Genomic DNA, 18736 nt, shown 5'->3' on the forward strand with positions numbered 1-18736 from the left:
TCGCTAATTCTTGTCCTTTTCCTTTTCCTGTTAGTTAGTTATTTTCCCAACCATGTTTGAGCTACCCTCCAATCAAACCGCCATCGTCGCTCTCGACGATGGCACACTCGGCCTACGCAACGACATCCGAATGCCCTCCCTAGAAGACGACATGATCCTAGTAAAGAACGCCTTCGTCGCCCCAAACCCAATCGACACCAAAATGGTCGGCAAGCTCGCAAGCCCCGGCGCAATCGCCGGAATGGATTTCGCAGGCGAAGTCATCTCCATCGGCTCCAAAGTCCAAACCGCGGCGCCCATCAAGCCAGGCGACCGAATCTGCGGCGCAGTGCCGGGGATGCACTCTCTCACTCCCGCGGTGGGCGCGTTTGCGCAGTATGTTGGCGCGACGGATCTTACTACCATGAAGGTCCCGGATTATATGTCGCTTGAAGAAGCGGTAACCCTGGGAAGTGGGGTTGGGACTATTGGGCTTGCGCTGTTCAAGTCGCTGGATGTTCCTGGCTGGCCTGGGTTGCCGGCTAGCAAACCGGTGGATGTGCTGGTGTATGGTGGTAGCACTGCGACTGGGACTCTGGCTATTCAGTTGCTTAAACTGTACGTTATAGTATCACCGTGTTATTTCCTTAGAGGTGAATATCTACTAACGCAACGTTCTAGATCGGGCCTGAATCCCATAACAACCTGCTCACCGACCAACTTCGCCCTCGTGAAATCCTACGGCGCCACTGCAGTCTTCGACTACCGCCAGGAGACATGCGCAGACGATATCCGCAAACACACTCGAAACTCACTCAAGTTCGTCCTCGACTGCATTTCAGAGCCAGAGACAATGCAGTTCTGCTACAAATGCCTCGGCCGGTCAGGGGGCAAATACACCGCATTGGAGCCCTACCCCGAGTTCCTGCATACCCGGCCGAAGACGGTTGTGCCAGACTGGGTGCTTGGTCCGACGCTGCTTGGGAAAAGGCTGGGATGGCCAGAGCCGTTTGGTGGGGAGGGGAACGAGGAGTATAGGAAGTTTGGGTTCGAGTGGTTTAAGTTGGTGCAGGAGTTGCTGGATCAAGGGAAGTTGAAGACGCATCCGCATAAGATAGTAGGGGACAGTCTTGGGGCGACGTTGGGTGGACTTGGGCTTCTTAAAGAGAAGAAAGTCTCTGGGCAGAAGCTTGTGTGTCGCGTTTAATGATATCAATGGTCTTGTATCTATTTCCTAGTTAGGTTACGTATATATCAGGACAGTCCTCGGCGGAAACCCAACAAAAGACTATAGCTGTCAATACCGATTGCGCCTACGTAATAGAATAATGCATAAACCATTGTTTTCGCGCCGGAATAGCAGTCTCTACGATTGCTTTGCCTCATTGCTTGTAAAGATTGAACCAATAGCCGATTGTTTATGAGCTCATCTGGCATCACCTCAGAGCAATGGGTTGAAGTATACGACCGATCGATGGTTTAGTGTAATCAGCACCCTGTTAAGTAATTCAGCCTTGTCTGCCTGCCTAATTTTTCCATCTGCAAGAAGTCACCGGTCCGGTTGGGCTCAACACCGGCGCAGCTAACACGCCGCCAGCCTTCAAGAAATGAGAATGGCTTATATCTAGTCTCTGTATCAAGGACACACGCTTGAGTAGCTGGATGAACTGCTGCCACATCTATTGAACAAATTCTCTTCAATCAGTTTCTAATTCAGTAAACCTTCAGGATGATCTCTTTTCTCGAGTTCTGGCTGTGTACGCTGACACTAACCTCGGGGGGAATCGTCCACCAGGCTCTCACTGGCGGAGGGCATACAGCACTGCTATTCCAAGTGCTAGGCGCTCATTTGGTTGCCTTTGTTGCCTTTGCTGTGTATTGGATGATCCTCTACCCCCGTTATTTCACTCCCTTCGGCAACATCCCAACTCCTTCGGTAGGTATCCCCATCACTTCACATCACATTAGAGCAAAGACAAAGACAAAGACAAAGCTGACATAAAGTAGCGTCGAAGAATCCTGACAGGAAACTACTCAGTTCTGTTCCCCGATAACGCATGGGTTCCTCTGCGGGAACTCGCCGAAACCACCCCCAACGATGGCCTCCTCCGAATCTACTCTGCGTTGAGCGGCGAGGCCCTCCTGGTGACAAGCCCGCCGGCGATCAGAGACATGCTCACTGTCAATGCCTTTGACTTTGCCCACCAGGACCTAGTCAAGATTGCCATCAAGCGATTCACGGGTAGCAATCTTGGTTTCCTTAGCAATGATGACTTCAAGGTATGTAAACAACACACTTTGCCCCTGGGCTAGTAGCCGACAAGAGAGAAACACAGCTCCACCGCAAAAACATGATGCCAGCATTCACAGTCCCACACGTCCGAAACTTAACCAGCATCTTCTGGACCAAAGCTCAAGAAATGGCGCACTGCATGTCGAGCGACCTCCGCGCAGACCCCTTCGCCCGGATCAACTTCCGCGAATACGTGTCTCGGGCTACACTCGACAACATCGGGCTGGCGGGGATGGGCCACGATTTCCAGACGCTCAAGCAGCCCGATAACGAGCTGCGCAGCCACTACAGGAAACTGATCCACGACCCGACCCGCGTGTTTAGCTGGGTGGGGCTGCTGAGTCGGTACTTCGACATGAGACTGTTGATGAGGGTGCCGCTGAAGAAGTTGATCGAGATCTCGCAGTCGGCGAACTACCTCCGTGCTGTCACGATGAAGGTCATTCAGGAGAGAAGCGAGAAGCTAGTTGAGTCTGGGGATAACGGGACCAAGGATATCATCACTGTCGCTCTCGCAAGCGGTGTTTTCGAAGAACGCCATCTGGTCGACCACGTCATGACCTTCCTAACAGCGGGCCACGAGTCCACAGCCACGGCCTTTGAATGGACGATGTATGAGCTAGGCCGCCGGCCGGAGATGCAGCGCCGGTTAAGGGACGAGTTGCGAGAGGCAATAGGCACGGATCTGGCGGCGGTGGACTTTGGATTACGGGTTCAGAATCTACCTTACTTGAAGGCGTTCTGCAGCGAGGTGCTCCGGTGCTACCCCCCCCCCCGCCGATTATTGTGAAAGTTGCACAGCAGGAAACTACGCTTATGGGCCAGCGGATCCCCAAGGGCACGGTTGTGCTGTACTCGGCCGAGGTGTCGAACCATGACAAGACGCTTTGGGGGCCTGATGCGGATAAGTTCAATCCGGAGCGGTGGATGGGCGAGGGGCAGGCGAAGTCTGGTGGTTCTTCGAGTCATTATGCCATGCTTACATTTGGCGCGGGCCCACGGAAATGCATTGGAGCGAATTTTGCCAGGGCGACGCTCGAGTGTCTTGTTGCGGCGGTGGTGTCTACGTTTGAGATTGAGCTTGCGAATCCCGATACGGCGGGGAGGTTGAAGTTCGGGCAGACGAAGAAGTCGGCAGAAGGGGTTTACGGAAGGCTTAAGTTTGCACGACCGGTGGAAGTCTAAGGACTGGAGGATTGTTTGGTATATAACCTCCATAGCGTTAAATGACTACCTTGGGGTGATTTATAGGGGATACCGCCGTCCGAGCCAAAAGTCGCCGGTCAGCAACAAAACACATTTCTTGAATACAAAATAAGTTATAGAAGCAGTACAGCCGTCATTCTGGGACGGAGCTACGAGCTTACAGTCGGAGTTGCAGAGCAGCAATGAACCTCTGGAGACTTTCAGTCGGCATCGTTGCTGCCGTAAAGTCCGTCTGGACCCGGGGCAGCCCATTCGCCGCACTCACAGCCCTATGGCCAACAAACGACGAGGGCAAATTCATCATTCAATCCGAAGGCATTCGACTGGCTTTTACAAACCACGGTGCAGCCCTTACAAATCTCTGGCTGAATAATACTCATGGCGAGGAGATCGATGTTGTACTGGGCTTGGACGATGCGAGGGGTTATCCGTCGCTGCAGTCGAATCCGTTTTTGAACGGGGTTATAGGTGTGTTTTATCGACCTTGCATTTTCCCTTTCTTTGTCTGCCGGTTAAAAAAAAAAGCTGATTCCATAAACGACAAGGACGATACGCCGGCTTCCTAAGCAGCTCCAGCTACCCAGTCGACGGAACAATCTACCCCGTAACCGCAAACGCACACAACGCGACCTCGCTATTCAACGGCGGAGATAAAGGCTGGGGCCGACAGACCTGGGACATCGCCGTGCATATCAACAACAGCATTACATTCGTGCTGTTTGATAACAGGTGGAATGGGTTCCCTGGGATCTTTGCCTCGTGCGTGACGCATACGGTTACGCCGTATGAGTGGCGGATTGCCTTTGGGGTTACGCCGTTGCTCAAGGCGGGCCCGATTAATTTGAGTCAGCAGGTTTTCTTTAATCTTGATGGGTTCAGGAAGAATGCCAGCACCAGTGATGCTAGTGATAGTACGGTGCTTGATCATAAGCTGAGGCTTCCTGTTGCTGGGATGCGGTTCGATGTTGATGAGCGGGGGATTCCGACGGGGGATATGAAGAGTAACAGGCAGGGGAAGGAGTTCGACTTTTGGTCTGCGGCCAAGTCTATTGGCGAGGAGGTTCAGAAGGGTAATGCCGGATTTGATGTGACTTATGCGCTCGCCCATAAACCGTTGGGCGACAAGGAAGATGAGCCTGTGGCGATCCTCTCCTCGAAGCTGTCTGGAGTCACCATGGAGCTTTACACGGACCAGGACGCTCTCCATGTTCATACGTGGGACAATAACATGGGTAATATAACATTTTTCTTAAAAAAGGTTGGAGACACAACTGACAGTGTGTCTACAGGTGCGTTGCAGTTGAAGAAAGGTCAAGGGCCAGGCAAAGTCGCTCAGCACGCGGCGATATCTCTAGAGATGCAAGACTGGCCAGATGCAGTGCACCATCCGGAATGGAGACACAGAAAGACCATTTGGGGGATGGACGGACTATATACGCGGTTTGCAACGTACAAGGTCTCGGTCGAGGGGAAATAAACCCATGGAAGGAAGCCATTGGCGTGATAATTGCTGCAGACAGATATACATTTGTATAGAAGCAACCCCGTCTATAAATCGCTACAGATTATAAACCAATCTCTCTAGACAGCTACCATTTCAGCCGCAACCTCGCTCGCAACCTCAACAGCCGGCACAGAGTCATACTCACCACGATCACGATGCCGATACTCCGCCATAACCTCCGCAATACTCTGCACATCACCCGTCTTCAGCGGAATCTCATGCGCCCCCTTAAACCTGACCACCGTCGCAAGCCTCTGATTAAAATACTGCTTCGACAACCTCGTCCCCTTGGCCGACCACGGATCACCGCTCCCCTGCACATGAACAGACACAATATCTAGCGGCCGCGACACCTGCGTCTCCGCAGCACTCAACGGCAACGAAGGACAAATCCCACAGATCATAATCGCAAACTTGATGTCCCTCCCCAGCTCAGGGTCAAGACAAACCGCGGTCGCAACCCTCGTCCCCTGACTAAACCCCATAACGCCGACAACCCCGGCCCCCGGTCCATTTCGGCGCTCGCGCTCAATAACATCCTTCAAAGAATCCCGTACAACCCGGCGTTCCCGCTCGACATCTTCTGCCGTGACGTCGAATAGCCCGATTGTGTTTCCGTCTTGATGCCACCGTCTGTACGGCTTTATGTGTGCGTAGTAGGGCTGCACGCCGGCGCCGGCTTGGGGCGTTGTGATGGGCGAGTTGAGGAAGAGGAAGCGGAAGTGGGGGGATAGGACTTGAGTGAGATTCTGGGATTGGCTTTGGAAGATCTCCCCGCTGCTGCCGTGGCCGTGGAGGCAGATGATAGCGGGTTTCGTTTCTGGGTTCATTCTGTGGCTGGCCTGTGTTGGGTTGGGTTGTTGCTGGTGGTGGTGGTGGTGGTGTTAATGGACTCTGGATGGAGTGCTTAGCCTAGTCGGTCTTTTGGATGGAAGCTTGTCTTTTCATTTTCAAGAAGTGTCCACTGTCTTTAATACGACGCCGTGTGTGCTGCATTACTTAACCTCCGGACTGATTGGGGCAGGGCATTTACCGGACCGGCGACTTTACTGTCGAAGGATGTGAGATTACTCTGTTGGTTTCTCCACGGGTCGGAAACAAGTCATCAATCGCACCGGGATGTAACGGGAAATAGAAGTTTAGTAGCAAATACCATATCATAAATCATTACAAAGCCAATTCGTAACTATGAATTGATCATAACCTGCGCCAATTTCTCAAGTAAAGACGTCTCCTTCTCAGAAACCATATCCACCGCCGCCTGTATCGAATTGTTCGCAGCCGCAGCCGCCGCCCTCAAGCCACTCGGTGATGGCGATGATGCATGCGGTGGTGGTGGCCCCTGCTGATGCTGGTATTCAGGCGTCAAGAGACTAATAGCATCACGCAGCTGATGAACCATGCTAGAAACCATATAAGCACCCACAGCGGTACTCATGGCCGGCTGGGATGCAAGATTGAAGGTACCCAGGCTAACGAGCGCCAGATTCCCCGCGCGGGTCTTGAGATTATCCACAGCAAGGTCCAGTAGCTGCAGGGCGTATGCGTACGATGTCGCGACTTGTAAGACGGTGATGTAGTTTATCCTCAGTGGGTCGAACGGCCCTCCTCCTCTTTGAGTTGGCTCGCCAATGCCGTCGCAGGGATCAGGATGTCCGGCATTGACGCTGGCTGGGGTGAATGGCGGTCCTGTCCCAGTCCCACTATTACCTGCAGTAGTGTGGTCTGGACCGGAGCGACGGGCTGGGACGGGGAGCAGCTCTAGCAGCTCTTTGCAGACCATCATGACTTCGTCAAGGGCCGGTAGCATGAAGATAGCCGGAATGAAAAACGCACACCCGATGAGATCCAGGTTCATGATTTGCTGGATAACGGTCTGATCGCGCTCTATAGATGGGGGTTTGAAGAAGCACAGCATTGAGAGCAACGTCAGAGCACCGGGGGGGAAGATTAACCCAGAAACACCACCGCCAGGTAGCCTTCTCCGTGAGCGCGCCGCCGATGACGGGTGCTAGGATTAGACCCACAGTGAAGCTGCTGCTGCATATGCCTAGCAGCAGTGGTTTCGATTTCTCGGGAGAAACGGTGAGAACGATAACGAAGCCGCCACTTGCGACACCGGCTGCCCCGATACCTGCGATTGCGCGACCGCGATGAAGGTGTTGCTATTTGGCGCAAAGCCGCAGACGAGGCTGCCGACTAGGAATATAGAGAAGAATGATATGTAGATCCAGCAGAGCGGAAACATTGAGCTTAGCTTTCCTGCTAGCGGTGTCAATGCGCATGTTGTGAGTGAGTAGGCAGCCGCATACCAGGCCAATTGCGACGTATCCTTGAAGTCGGACGTGATGGATGGGATGGCCTAGCCGTGGGGGTCAGATCATTTAAATTTTTCGAATAGCTGGTAGTAGTACAGTTGCGATGACAAAAATATCCAAGGGCATCAGGAACGCGCCGAAGCATATGCCTACGAAAATGGCCAAGAGCTTGAAACCGCGCATCGCGTTCGCGTTGGTCTCTGGTTCCTCAGTGCTGACCTCAGACCTCAGTACTGGTCGCATGCTGGGCTTGGGCAGGGCTGTCAGCATCTTCTTCTGACTTGGTAGCTTTCCTGGCCTCATCTGGAGAAGATGCAGCCATATTCGAGAGTTAGCTGTTGGGCCATGAAACGAGAGTGGCAGAATGCATTTGGTAACAGGAAAATATCCATGACTGCGTGAGATACGGACTCGGAGTGTGTTGGACCGGCGACATTCGTGACTTGAAAGTCGCCGGTTTAAAATGTACACGATACATCCCTGGAAGAACAATACTACATCTAAAACAATTATTTTGGGTTAGCTAGTTATTGCAGATCAAGCTACTGCTACTACGCATATAGCATAGATTGTCGTCCCAAGATATTTGTTCTCTGCATTCCCCTGTATCTCATCTAAGACGTACAAACAGCGAACGCTGGCAATGCATGCCTCCAAAGTGCTCAGCCTCTTAGTGGCATCCGACCCGTAACCTGCCAGCAACACATCGATCCTGCTGGAGGGCGACATGTGAGTCTGTGACAGCCTGGGAGGGTGGAGAGACACCACGGCGCCAAAATTCAACTTGGCGCAAGAGCTTACCGATGCCAAAAAAGAACAAACTCAGATACTACTAATGACATCGAAGGCTAACGGCCAGTGCGGTATGTTAGGTTGTCGTGGTTTCCATCCCTGCTCGACGCGTCCCAAAACCCTGCGTCTTGGAGCCTGCGATGTAACATATTGCCATTCGTCTGGAAAATGCGGCTCATAAGCGGGGAAGGAGGCTTGGTTTTACTACCTGATGTAAACGGTCATCAGGAATATCAGAACTTAGGAGCTCTGGCCGCGACTTGGAGCCATACCAACCGGTCCACATGGAGGATGGAATTGCTTGGACTGAAAGGCCGGGGGACACCACTGTGGAGTCAAAGATCGAAGTTGATCCGAGGGCTAGGGCCGAGGGTGCAGATGAAACTTCACCAGCGCCAGTTTACCCTCAAGGATATCATTTCGCCCTCATCTCGGCATCACTAATGATCAGTGTTTTCTAACCGGCCTGGTGAGACCGTGCCTCTCCTTCTTTAGCTCTTTGGTCATCAGGTCAAAGTCTGATAGATTCTTCGGGACGCGACCATCATCACAACTGCAGTGCAACATGCCGCCGCAGCATAGCTGGTGGACAGAAGCAGTTAGTAAGGAGCTTGCCACAGCGGGCTGCCCCAAGAACTGGTGGATGAGATCCCAGGGTACAGACGGTTGGCCGATAGGAAAGTTGGAAGCGAGGAAACATTGAGAGCAATTGATAAAAGAGCACCGCTGGAATAACCTGATATGCCTCGGTGCTATGGCCCACCTGAGTTCAATTCGGCAGAGTGAACTGCCAACCTGAATACTTCGAGCATCATGATGACTGCGCTGATTGCTTTGCTGACGATTACCTGCACGTCAGAGAGCTGAGGTAGACGTTGCTGAATAGCTGAATACGCGAGGACGTGTATCCATGGTAAAGGATTATTGTAATTGTTCTGGACTGTCCATTAAGGATATACACTGAGTATAACTGGACGCGCGAGTCAACCTGGGCGTCCGCGCCAGAGACATCAGCTTCAAGCAGTCCCACTGTGTTTGGTCATGCAGATCACTGTAAACTCTCTATTCGGACCCGAGAGGATTGTCTTAATCTCACTAGATCCTAATCCCACAGATGCAGACATGGTCCTAACTACATCCCCCCTTCCTGGCTTGCTAAGCCCGGTACTGTCTCTCCTTTTATCCACCTCATCCACTGTCCAACGATATTTAATCAGTCCACAATCTTCAAAGTAGCATTCCGACGCGCACTCCAGATCTCGTCACCCGCCTTTAGGGGGTTCGCACTATCCTCCGCAATAACCAGATGTTCGCTGCCATCCTCCGTCTTAATTGTCCTGAGCCGTGCCGCTGGAGTGCTGTAGCCCGGATCAAGCTTAAGCCCACGGCCAGCAATGCTCCTCCTGCCGTCGACGAAGTTGCCAGTCGGGTCCAGGAAGAATTCGCCCCCGTCGTTCGTGCAGGACGGGTTGTCCTCACAGTAGGAACTAGGACTACGATTTAGCAAAGCTTTTCCATGAAGGAGGAGAGGCGGGTTAGAAACGTACGCTCCCTTCCAGTTCTCAATGGTGATGCCAAACTTGTCGCCGTTGTTTATGGTGCCGTAGAAGGCGCCAAGCTGGCCACCCTCGCCTACGGTATTATGCATTAGTGGGGGCTTGTGGCTGTCCCGGAAAAGAGTGAACGTACTGCTGTTCTCCGACGAATCGACGCACCGCAGGCGTGCTCCGGACCCGCCCTCCTGCGTACTGGCAAAGGGGAACTCGTCGCAGGAGTTGCCAAACTTTGAGTACGACAGGCTGGTGTCGCTGCAGGGGGTTCTGCTGCACCCGGACGCCTGTCTCCGGCCGGGACGTTTGGTCTTATCCGAGTCATAGGTAAATTGCTGGCCTGCGCCGCCCCGGCACTGTGCGTAGAAACAGTAGTTCTGGCATGTTCCAAGGGCGTTGGTGCAGTCCCAGTCGAATGTCGCTGCGCTGACGGTCGAGGCCAAGGCCGCAAGGGCAACGGAGACAAATAGACGCATGGTTTAGGCTTTGGAGTGATGAGCGGCTTTGTGTTTGATATTCGAGAGTGCGTTTGGTTGAAGATGAGGATAGCCAGCTCAAGAGGGCGGTTATATAGTTTTCTGGCCATTGTCTATGCCTAGTTATGTGAACTGGAGTGCTGTGATCAAGGTGCATACGGCCCCCAAAGTGATCCTTGGAGTTCACGTCGAGCGTTGGCAAGGCATACTGCATTGCTCTTCCCAAACCATGCTTGATGCTCGCGCTGTAAGCACTAGATCTGCCGAGACTCGTCATCGCGTCACATTGCACTTAGACGATAGCCCCCAAGTAGGGTACAGCCGCAGGAAATGAAGCGGACTACCAGTCTATCACAGATACTATAGGCTTGCTGGTCTCTGGGCCCACAGGCTTACTGGACTACGTCCAAGTCAACAAGGGAACTATAGGTCCAGGGTACCTGAGATCTGCAGGGTAGCCAAAACTCCCCCAACGCAAGCTAAGAGCGCACCAACAAAGGGAACGGCACAAAAGGGGCGGGGAGCGAGCAGAGCGAACCGCTGTAACCATATAACGCTCCTATCTAAGGCTGAAATATAGAACATGCTCCGAATAGCGCCCCTTGCCTCTCCATTCAGAGAGAATGTTTGAGAGCATCCAAATGTACCGTTGGACGAGTCAATAGCCGAGATCCGGCGGCATATTTCCTTCCTATTCCAATCCAGTAGGTCTTAGACGAACTGGAAGACCAAGCTTCTGCTTGGGATAAAAAAGGAAAGAGGCAACATGTTGCGTAAGAATATAGGTAGCAAGATAGACGGTTCGGCCAATGACTGTTTACAAAACGGCGTGAGGTATGTTTCAGGCCGGCCATCAGCCTTATGCTTCGCCCCATAACTGGGACCGCTAATGCAGCTCCCTCGCGGCAGTGCGATTATCGATCGGCAGGCTAATTCAGCTCCATCACGGCTGTGTGATTAGGGATCGGCAGGCAGCAACCGGTTTGTTCAAGTGACGTAGGCTGACAGCGTCTTACCACCCCCGCAGCACCTCCAAGTCTTCCACCTAACACCTCCATCCTCCCTCCCAACTCTAAATCAACAACAGACATCACAAGGGGCAATTCACTCACAATGAGCCTTATTCCCATCATCTGCACCAACGAGGTGTCACCTACTGTACGGAAACCCCTGGACCCTGGGTGGAAGCTCATCTTAACTGACAGTGCTAGGTTATCACGTCTATCCTATCGACGGCATACGAGGCTTCCAGCAAAATCGATTCACCTCCGAACCTTATCCTTGTCATGACAGCCGACCCGGCCGAACTCCAGAAGTACACAAATGACTCTGTCACCATGCCGCCGGTTGAGTCCCTTCAGTATCCTTTCCTCGGTTGGGACATAGGCAAGATCGCCCAGTTCCTACAGGAGAACGCATCGGAGACCGTACTGGATTATACTACGTTCCTTGTCGCCGACGAGAGAACAGCCTCGGATGAGGATACCCTGCTCCTTGTTTACAGTATTGAAGATTCGCAGGAGAGTATACGGCTCTCCGCTGGCTATGCCAACAGTCAGGCGGTGTCGGTTTCGGTTGCGACCACGGATGTGGGCGAGTTGCGGAGCCTAGCGGATGATGATGGGGTGTACAGAGGGGGGCCGCAACTCCCGCCGCCAAAAAAGGGTGGGAGGGCACCCAGGAAGCAGCTGTAAATACAATCGTGTGTTCACATAGTGAAATAACACTGCTATAGCTGCAGAAGGACTCAAGCTAGTGGATCAATGTAACCGCCCAGCAACTGTGGCGGATTCACCAGCAGCCACAGCGTAGATGATCAAGGCTTCTGCATCTTGACTTGAGAATAAGTCATTCTATTCCATCATCGAGAATGAATGCATAGAAATGTGGACTTTAAGAATCGGGATGAATGCTATCTTTCGCTTGGTCTTATATTGCAGAGATATAGAAGTAAGAAGAGGGTTAGTTCAGGGGGGAGGTCTACCCTTATGTCTAAAGAGATGCAGTGAATTTTCTATTAATCACTACTTGCCGCAACTGAGAATATGAAGCTAGTGAATGGAACATGCAAAAAGTGAATACTTTGGATGAATCATGATGTCAGTATCGCGTCTTCGATCTTAGTTGTCTCAGTTTCTGCCTAATTTGACTCAACCAACCTGTCTACCAACTATTCATCACTTTCACACATACAGCAGTAGTCACAGGCTATTCAGGAGCAACGTCCAACATCATGTCTTCTAATAGCATAATGAGATGGCTTCTCGAGCCACTGAAGAGTTTTCAGTCTGGGGAATGGAGGGTTAAGTACTGGGAGATGAGACTTAAAAAGGCCCAGGTTCCGCAGGATTATGCACCATTCCTCCTGTCAAACGTGGACATATTTGACAAAGCGCGGTTAATTTACAGAATCAGTCTTCAGAAAGGCTTGCCGGACAAGCTATTCGGTGACCAAGAAGAGGTGGAAAAACTGGCAAGGGTACTGGATCGAAGGGATAAAAAACTAACCGCTCGTCTTGTTCGTTTCTTTCAGTATCACACACAGCCGCCGGATCCTTCTGTGTTGGCGTGGTGTCAGAGTCTCCTTGAGACGGAGAGACGAACCCGGCGCATTGTTCAAGCGCTGATCTTCGTGGAGAAAAGGCTGGAATGGGGGCGCCATGCTCTCACTCAGACATCAGACTTGGAATGTCGCCAGAAGCTGGAGTCACAGTTGAATGACACTGAAAAGCATCACAAACGTCTTGAGGTCATGTATACACAGGGCCGGGCTGATATCAGCGACCACAGATGGCATATGCCTAGTGGTCTCTTCCATAGAGCATTCGTCGCCTTCAGATTTAATCCCGACTCCGACTGGTACCTGTGTACATCGCTGAATCGCGAATGTGCAGCCCGGGGAGGCTGCTGCTCTAGAACGTGTGGCTGCTGCTCACGCAAGAGGGAGACTGACAGGGTTCCTAACCTATTCCATTGCACTGAATTTTGCCCATGTTGTCTCGCTACAAATGGGCTCTCACCTTCTGATGACCACATCCCGGATATTGACGTAAAGGTCGAAGAGGATACAGTCAAATTCAATCTCATCTACGGGCAGGACCTATACAGCCGTCGAGTATACCGCGCTCATATCTGGGGAGTGGATGTCATCAACGATATCGAGGATTGACGGTGGAACGTGAAATGATTGCTCTTGAAGTCTTGCTGATTGATGTTTGATCTGTACTTTGAACAAATGGACTTTTGATACTTACTTTGACCGGAAGTGACCTGGCGACCTCTATCATCGTACCCGCACTCATATAATGATATAGCCAGGCACCTTTTAGCGGAGGGGAATATGCTTGGCTGATTGACTGCAATGCCACATCGGAGCCTCTGACCTGTCAATAAATATAGCGCCAGGCCACGTGATCTGCTGCGTAGATATCTCCGTTGCCCCTTTTCTAGATAGTTATCCCATACGATCATCTCCACAGTAGGCTTGAGAAATTATGAGTCACTGAGTACGTGATGTTCCTTGCATTAGTTTACCGCCAAGTTAGAAAAGCCCATCGGCCTTTCCACACAAGTACCCACTCTACATTCCTCCAAGTATCAATATGAGCGCCGTTCTCCCACCCGAGATCCTCCACGATATCCTCGACCGCATCAACCCCAGCTGCCACTGGGGCTGGCACTGGGGCAGCTGGTTCTATATAAAAGAGAGGACGTTGATTCTCGCTCGCGCAGATATAACTTGGTTTCTGAACTTACGACTCGTCAACAGTACGTCCCTAGACCCTATCAAACTACTCAGAATGGTTTATTAAGCGTACAGAACAATTCGACGATATCGTGATCGACCATTTCCACACAGCAATTAGAGCCGGGCTCATCGATCACGAGCTTCCCATTTGCCATGGGACGCCGACGCCCTCCACGATGGCAATGGCAAGACGATTACTATGTTCGCTTGTGGGGCGTAGTCGCGAATTTCACGGGTTAGCGACGAGGAGTGTTTACCCGCTTGTCAACACGATTAATGCGGGGGTGGACGGGGTCGTTGAGTTTTTCTCGCAGAGGAGCGATATTGACCCCGATGAGCTCCGGACGAGGTATCTCAGCGGCATGATATCCATGTTTGTCGGCCTGGCGGGGACTAATTTTATCGATCGTGTCCTAGCTCCGGCAGGGGCTGCAGGAGAAACTATGGATGATGGCCTCGACTACGAAAGAGAGGGGTGGAGCGGTGCCGCATTGATGGCGGCTGCGTATTTGGGCAGAATCGACGATATGGAGGCGCTGCTTGCGTGGCGTATAGAAAATACACCTGACCCGGCCAAGTCACTCCATCTGCCTCTTATGACGGCCGCGTGCGGTGGACAGGCGGACAGCGTACGGTTTCTGATCGACAGGGGCGTCAACATAAATACACGTACTGTCGGAAACGGGGATACTGCGGTGCATTTTGCTGCCTTGGGAGGGCATGCATCTCTTGTGAAGTATCTTCTAGAGGCTGGAGCGGACGCCGACGTGGTGAATAACGCTGGTGATACGCCGCTTCTTTGGGCTGCTGGGGGAGGACACGCGGATGTTGTGGTGGTGCTCTTGAGGACGGGAGAGGTGGACGTGAATTTTCGGGACCGTTTGAAGAAAGCGCCGCTGATCTGGGCCGCGACAAGAGGGTTTGACAATGTGGTGAAGGAGTTGTTACTGAGAGAGGAAATCAACGTCAATATTATGGACGGGGTCAAGGATCCTAAATACCATCCAGGATCGGCAGGGGTTCCTGGGGGGACTGCATTAGAAGTGGCTGCCATGTTGGGCAGGGAAGACGTCTTCCAGAGACTTTTTCATCATCCAGAGGTCTACATGGAGTCGTCCACTATCTTTCCACACGCAATGGCGGGCGGCAAGGCCAGCATTGTGGGGACAATTATCGAGGCATTTCCCAACACACTGGAAGACTTCGAGTCCGTCTACAAGCAGACGGCTTGGCTCCGTGCCGCCAAGCATGGAACTGAAGAAGTGGTACGATACCTGCTCTCTCTCAACAAGACCCCCATCAATTATCAGGATCACGAAGGTATGTCTGCTTTATACTTTGCCGTCAATGGAGGGGATCTCGGCACTGTCAGAGCTCTTCTACAGCATCCTGATATAGACGTCAATCTGAAAACGAGCAGAGATTGCAACTATAAAACACCGCTCCACTGCGCAGTTAGCACACAGCGCGTGGATCTGGAGATCATGAAGGCTTTACTATCTCGACCAGATATCAATGTCAACCCTCGAGATTTTTTTGGCAGGACTCCTCTCGCTTCAGCGGCTTACAACGGGCAGGCTGAACTGGTGAAGCTCCTCCTGCTGCGCCATGATGTGGATTTATTCCCGCTGGATATCTATGGAGACACCCCGTTGCTTCTCGCCGCCCAAAAAGGAAAAATTCACGTTGTGAATATGCTATTGAAGGTACCAGGTACAGATATTTGGCACAGAAATCAACGGAACAATACAGTGCTGGCGTTGGCGGCGGAGTCGGGTCACACAGAGGTTGTGAGACGATTGCTCGATCCGGACCTCAAGGTAACACAGGACATTATATGGGATGCCATGGAAAAGACGAAAGAGGCGTTGGTTGCTATTCGGAGGGGGAGACTTTTTATCGGTACTGAAAAGATGAGGGATGCGCAGTTAATGAGGATGGAGGAGGCGTACAAGCTGCTTTCGGCCGGTCTGGATAGGATGGGTTCATGATTATTTATACAGACGATATCAACGATGCAGACGAATTGAGCAATCATGTGTTGTGCTCTCAGTTAATCCCAGCTTTCCTGTCGTAGGTGATTTCTCGAGCGAGGTGCCAACTTTTACGGGGTTAGGCTATTCAGCATACGTTTTCATTCTTTTCTTGGTACAAAGTCGATTCTCTCAGTCCACTGTGGACGAGACTCAGTTTCAGGCTACCTGGAATTGCAACAATGGTGACTTCAACCAGCATATCATAGACCTCGTCCGGTTGTTTTGGGTACTCGTTCTCTTCGATGAACCCCTGAACAGGCCTCGGCATGAAGATGGTGGGGCCAGATCCGTCCCGCGTCATTCTCGACATTGCTTGCTGTCATCAAGTGAGTCACTCTGACTTCAACCATATTTCACCTCCAATTGCAACCCAATACACAATGCCATACAATCTCAAGGGGAAAAATGTTCTAGTCGCGGCAGGCTCAAGGTAGCATTTCATATGCCTTCTTTCCCCCAAAGCTAACTTCGGTTCAGGGGCTTGGGCGCCGTGATATGCCAGAAATTCGCAGCTGAGGGGTGCAATGTAGCCATTAACTACCACTCGAGCCGTGGGGTCGCGGAAGACCTTGCCAGTCGACTAGCGAAAGAGTACTCTATCAAGTCCATTGTCCTCCAAGGGGTCAGTTTGGTTCCCGAAAGCACGTTAGAGGAGAACTGACGCTATACAGGACGCTGAACTCCCAGAGGACAATCAACGTATTGTTCAAGAGGCCAGTGAGCAATTATCGGGCTTGGATATTGTCATTGCAAATGCTGGGTGGACTCGCTTCGCCAACCAACGGGACATTTACGACTTGTCTTTCGAGGAATGGGACAAGGCAGGTTACAAACTGGCTGTCCTTGTTCGCGATGCTAACTGTATGCAGGGCTGGCGAGTGAATGTGATGTCGCACTTACAACTCATGCAAGCGGCTAAGCCGATATTCGAGAAGAATGCGGACGGAGGTGTTTATATAATGACCTCATCGATCGCAGTACGTTCTCTCTCTCCAAGGACCTATAACCTGTCTCTCATGTACAATATTTACCTAGGGCATCTGTACAGACGGAAGCAGCATGGGCTACTCGGTGAGCAAGGCTGCTGCTTTGCACCTCATGAAACATCTTGCGCTGTCCGTGGGACCAACAATCCGCGTCAATGCTGTTTTACCGGGACTGATGTTGACCGATTGGGTGAGTCCATTGCCATTGCCGTTCAAACATTCTTCTGGTACTAAGAAGACGATTAGGGTCAGAAGTTCGGTGAGTCGGCTATTGAGGTGCTCAATCAAAAGGCCATCTTAAAGAATGAGGTGATGTTCTTGGCCTCGGTATCTTCGGCTGTTTGCTGACTTTCTGCTAGACCGACCTGGAGGATTGCGCGAATATGTTTGTCACTTTGGCAAAGAATACATCCATGACTGGACAGCAGATTGTCGTTGGTAGGTCCTCTCTCGTCCTGCGCTGATTAAGTGTACTCATCGATGCAGACTCGGGACTCGCTATGGGAAGAGCCTCTCCTAGCAAATAGCGACAAGAAGTATATTCTCGACATCCCTGCCGGCGACATTGACACAATAGGGTGAGGAAGTGAATAATATTCACAACCTCGCAGTCCTGGTTCATATACCCAGATATTCCGCATGTGTTAGGAGAGTGCTGGTCAATAAGATCAACTGGGTTGTGGCTTGACGGAAAATATATAGATTAGCTGTTCGGATAGACAATATAAATTGCTCCAACATCACTCATTACACACGGGGACTTTAACCTTGAATTCAACGAAGAGAATGGCTAGACGATCAACAAGAAGAGACAACAATGGTAACAAGACAATCTTGACAGGTGCAAAAAGATATAGACAAAAAGAATGCATCATCCGTGAATCGAACACGGGCCTCGTCGATGGCAACGACGAATTCTACCACTAGACCAATGATGCTATTGCTTGGCATACCTCATTAATTAGTGCTACATAAAGCAATTCCAAACCCAAAAAATTAACTAAATCAAACTGTTGACAACTGACCATATGTTACTATGAACACCACTCGCTCGGTTGTTTGGTTCGCAACGTTGATCTTATCTAGCCCAATTGAGACAACAAATCTCGTATTGCTAGGTAGTAATCTTTACCGATAGAAACCGCAACGACAAGGTCATCCTGGTTCATGATATCGCTTAACCAGCAAGGCGAGCACCTTCCTAAATTGGTTAGTGGAATGGACCATTGACAACATTGCGTATCGTCAATCATCAACAGTCAACAGTAAAGTGACTAAATTATGATGGGAGACTCAGGCTCTGGATAGGTACGCCTTCATTTATGAGATTGCTCGTTTACTCGAAAGTTACTAGATATCTCAAGCCTTTGCACTCATTTCTTGAGCTTCCGAACAAAGTACCCTCGGCTGATCAAGATGGCTAGAATTCTGCTAGCAGATGTAACCTCTTACTGTCCCACATCCCAATGACAACCAATCCTCGGCGCAATCGCCGGTTCCTGGCAGAAACCCCGGAAAAGGCTTGGAATGATTGGCGGGGGTGGAGCAAAAATGCTTGAGCTGGCTTGACCAAGATAAGCACTCCAGCCCCTCGAATAGGCAATCAAACAACTGCCATTAATCTACCGAGTAATTCAAAGACAAATATCGCGCCACTCCTGCGGTCTTCCGGTGGACTTAATTAAACAGCTTGAACTAATGCTTTTATGGTGTCTGCAGTGAAAATCACGCGATGCTATGCTGGACTCTGCATGGGGCGATGCGCGTGTCCTCGCTCTGCCCCCGACATGCCGGTTGCCGTCACATGGAATGATAATTTCGCCTTTCCAGATATCTGACATGCAAATA

General features: G+C 51.3%; 10 protein-coding genes and 1 non-coding gene across 11 annotated transcripts; 7 read left to right on the plus strand and 4 right to left on the minus strand.

Annotated features, from left to right (window-relative positions):
* Positions 1-52: 52 nt before the first annotated feature.
* Positions 53-1186, plus strand: Aspvir_007035 (zinc-binding alcohol dehydrogenase family protein; the record flags this gene model as incomplete). Its single annotated transcript, XM_043270221.1, has 2 exons — positions 53-597; positions 661-1186. 2 exons carry the CDS (start codon positions 53-55, stop codon positions 1184-1186), a joined length of 1071 nt encoding a protein of 356 aa, XP_043126156.1.
* Positions 1187-1708: 522 nt separating this feature from the next.
* Positions 1709-3457, plus strand: Aspvir_007036 (cytochrome P450; the record flags this gene model as incomplete). The annotated part of the gene is made up of 4 exons (XM_043270222.1): positions 1709-1915; positions 1987-2259; positions 2316-3023; positions 3074-3457. 4 exons carry the CDS (start codon positions 1709-1711, stop codon positions 3455-3457), a joined length of 1572 nt encoding a protein of 523 aa, XP_043126157.1.
* Positions 3458-3660: 203 nt separating this feature from the next.
* Aspvir_007037 (putative aldose 1-epimerase family protein) lies at positions 3661-4955 on the plus strand (the record flags this gene model as incomplete). Its single annotated transcript, XM_043270223.1, has 3 exons — positions 3661-3946; positions 4024-4710; positions 4768-4955. The coding sequence occupies 3 exons, from the start codon at positions 3661-3663 to the stop codon at positions 4953-4955; spliced, it is 1161 nt and encodes a 386-aa protein (XP_043126158.1).
* Positions 4956-5059: 104 nt separating this feature from the next.
* Aspvir_007038 (putative oxidoreductase) lies at positions 5060-5812 on the minus strand (the record flags this gene model as incomplete). Its single annotated transcript, XM_043270224.1, has 1 exon — positions 5060-5812. One exon carries the CDS (start codon positions 5810-5812, stop codon positions 5060-5062), a length of 753 nt encoding a protein of 250 aa, XP_043126159.1.
* Positions 5813-6168: 356 nt separating this feature from the next.
* On the minus strand, positions 6169-7603 carry Aspvir_007039 (uncharacterized protein; the record flags this gene model as incomplete). Its single annotated transcript, XM_043270225.1, has 3 exons — positions 6169-6869; positions 6938-7181; positions 7454-7603. 3 exons carry the CDS (start codon positions 7601-7603, stop codon positions 6169-6171), a joined length of 1095 nt encoding a protein of 364 aa, XP_043126160.1.
* Positions 7604-9305: 1702 nt separating this feature from the next.
* On the minus strand, positions 9306-10118 carry Aspvir_007040 (uncharacterized protein; the record flags this gene model as incomplete). The annotated part of the gene is made up of 3 exons (XM_043270226.1): positions 9306-9579; positions 9640-9724; positions 9782-10118. The coding sequence occupies 3 exons, from the start codon at positions 10116-10118 to the stop codon at positions 9306-9308; spliced, it is 696 nt and encodes a 231-aa protein (XP_043126161.1).
* Positions 10119-11231: 1113 nt separating this feature from the next.
* On the plus strand, positions 11232-11812 carry Aspvir_007041 (uncharacterized protein; the record flags this gene model as incomplete). Its single annotated transcript, XM_043270227.1, has 2 exons — positions 11232-11276; positions 11330-11812. The coding sequence occupies 2 exons, from the start codon at positions 11232-11234 to the stop codon at positions 11810-11812; spliced, it is 528 nt and encodes a 175-aa protein (XP_043126162.1).
* A 557-nt stretch (positions 11813-12369) lies between these two features.
* On the plus strand, positions 12370-13287 carry Aspvir_007042 (uncharacterized protein; the record flags this gene model as incomplete). The annotated part of the gene is made up of 1 exon (XM_043270228.1): positions 12370-13287. One exon carries the CDS (start codon positions 12370-12372, stop codon positions 13285-13287), a length of 918 nt encoding a protein of 305 aa, XP_043126163.1.
* A 433-nt stretch (positions 13288-13720) lies between these two features.
* Positions 13721-15857, plus strand: Aspvir_007043 (ankyrin repeat domain-containing protein; the record flags this gene model as incomplete). Its single annotated transcript, XM_043270229.1, has 2 exons — positions 13721-13886; positions 13939-15857. The coding sequence occupies 2 exons, from the start codon at positions 13721-13723 to the stop codon at positions 15855-15857; spliced, it is 2085 nt and encodes a 694-aa protein (XP_043126164.1).
* A 425-nt stretch (positions 15858-16282) lies between these two features.
* On the plus strand, positions 16283-17470 carry Aspvir_007044 (SDR family NAD(P)-dependent oxidoreductase; the record flags this gene model as incomplete). The annotated part of the gene is made up of 7 exons (XM_043270230.1): positions 16283-16332; positions 16380-16524; positions 16574-16879; positions 16938-17078; positions 17135-17197; positions 17248-17322; positions 17375-17470. 7 exons carry the CDS (start codon positions 16283-16285, stop codon positions 17468-17470), a joined length of 876 nt encoding a protein of 291 aa, XP_043126165.1.
* A 285-nt stretch (positions 17471-17755) lies between these two features.
* Aspvir_007045 lies at positions 17756-17826 on the minus strand. The gene has a single exon. It is a non-coding gene; the product is annotated as a tRNA-Gly (tRNA).
* Positions 17827-18736: the final 910 nt, after the last annotated feature.

This window comes from Aspergillus viridinutans (genome assembly GCF_018404265.1).
Source record: "Aspergillus viridinutans IFM 47045 DNA, scaffold_5, whole genome shotgun sequence".
NCBI classification, from domain to species: Eukaryota; Fungi; Ascomycota; class Eurotiomycetes; order Eurotiales; family Aspergillaceae; genus Aspergillus; species Aspergillus viridinutans.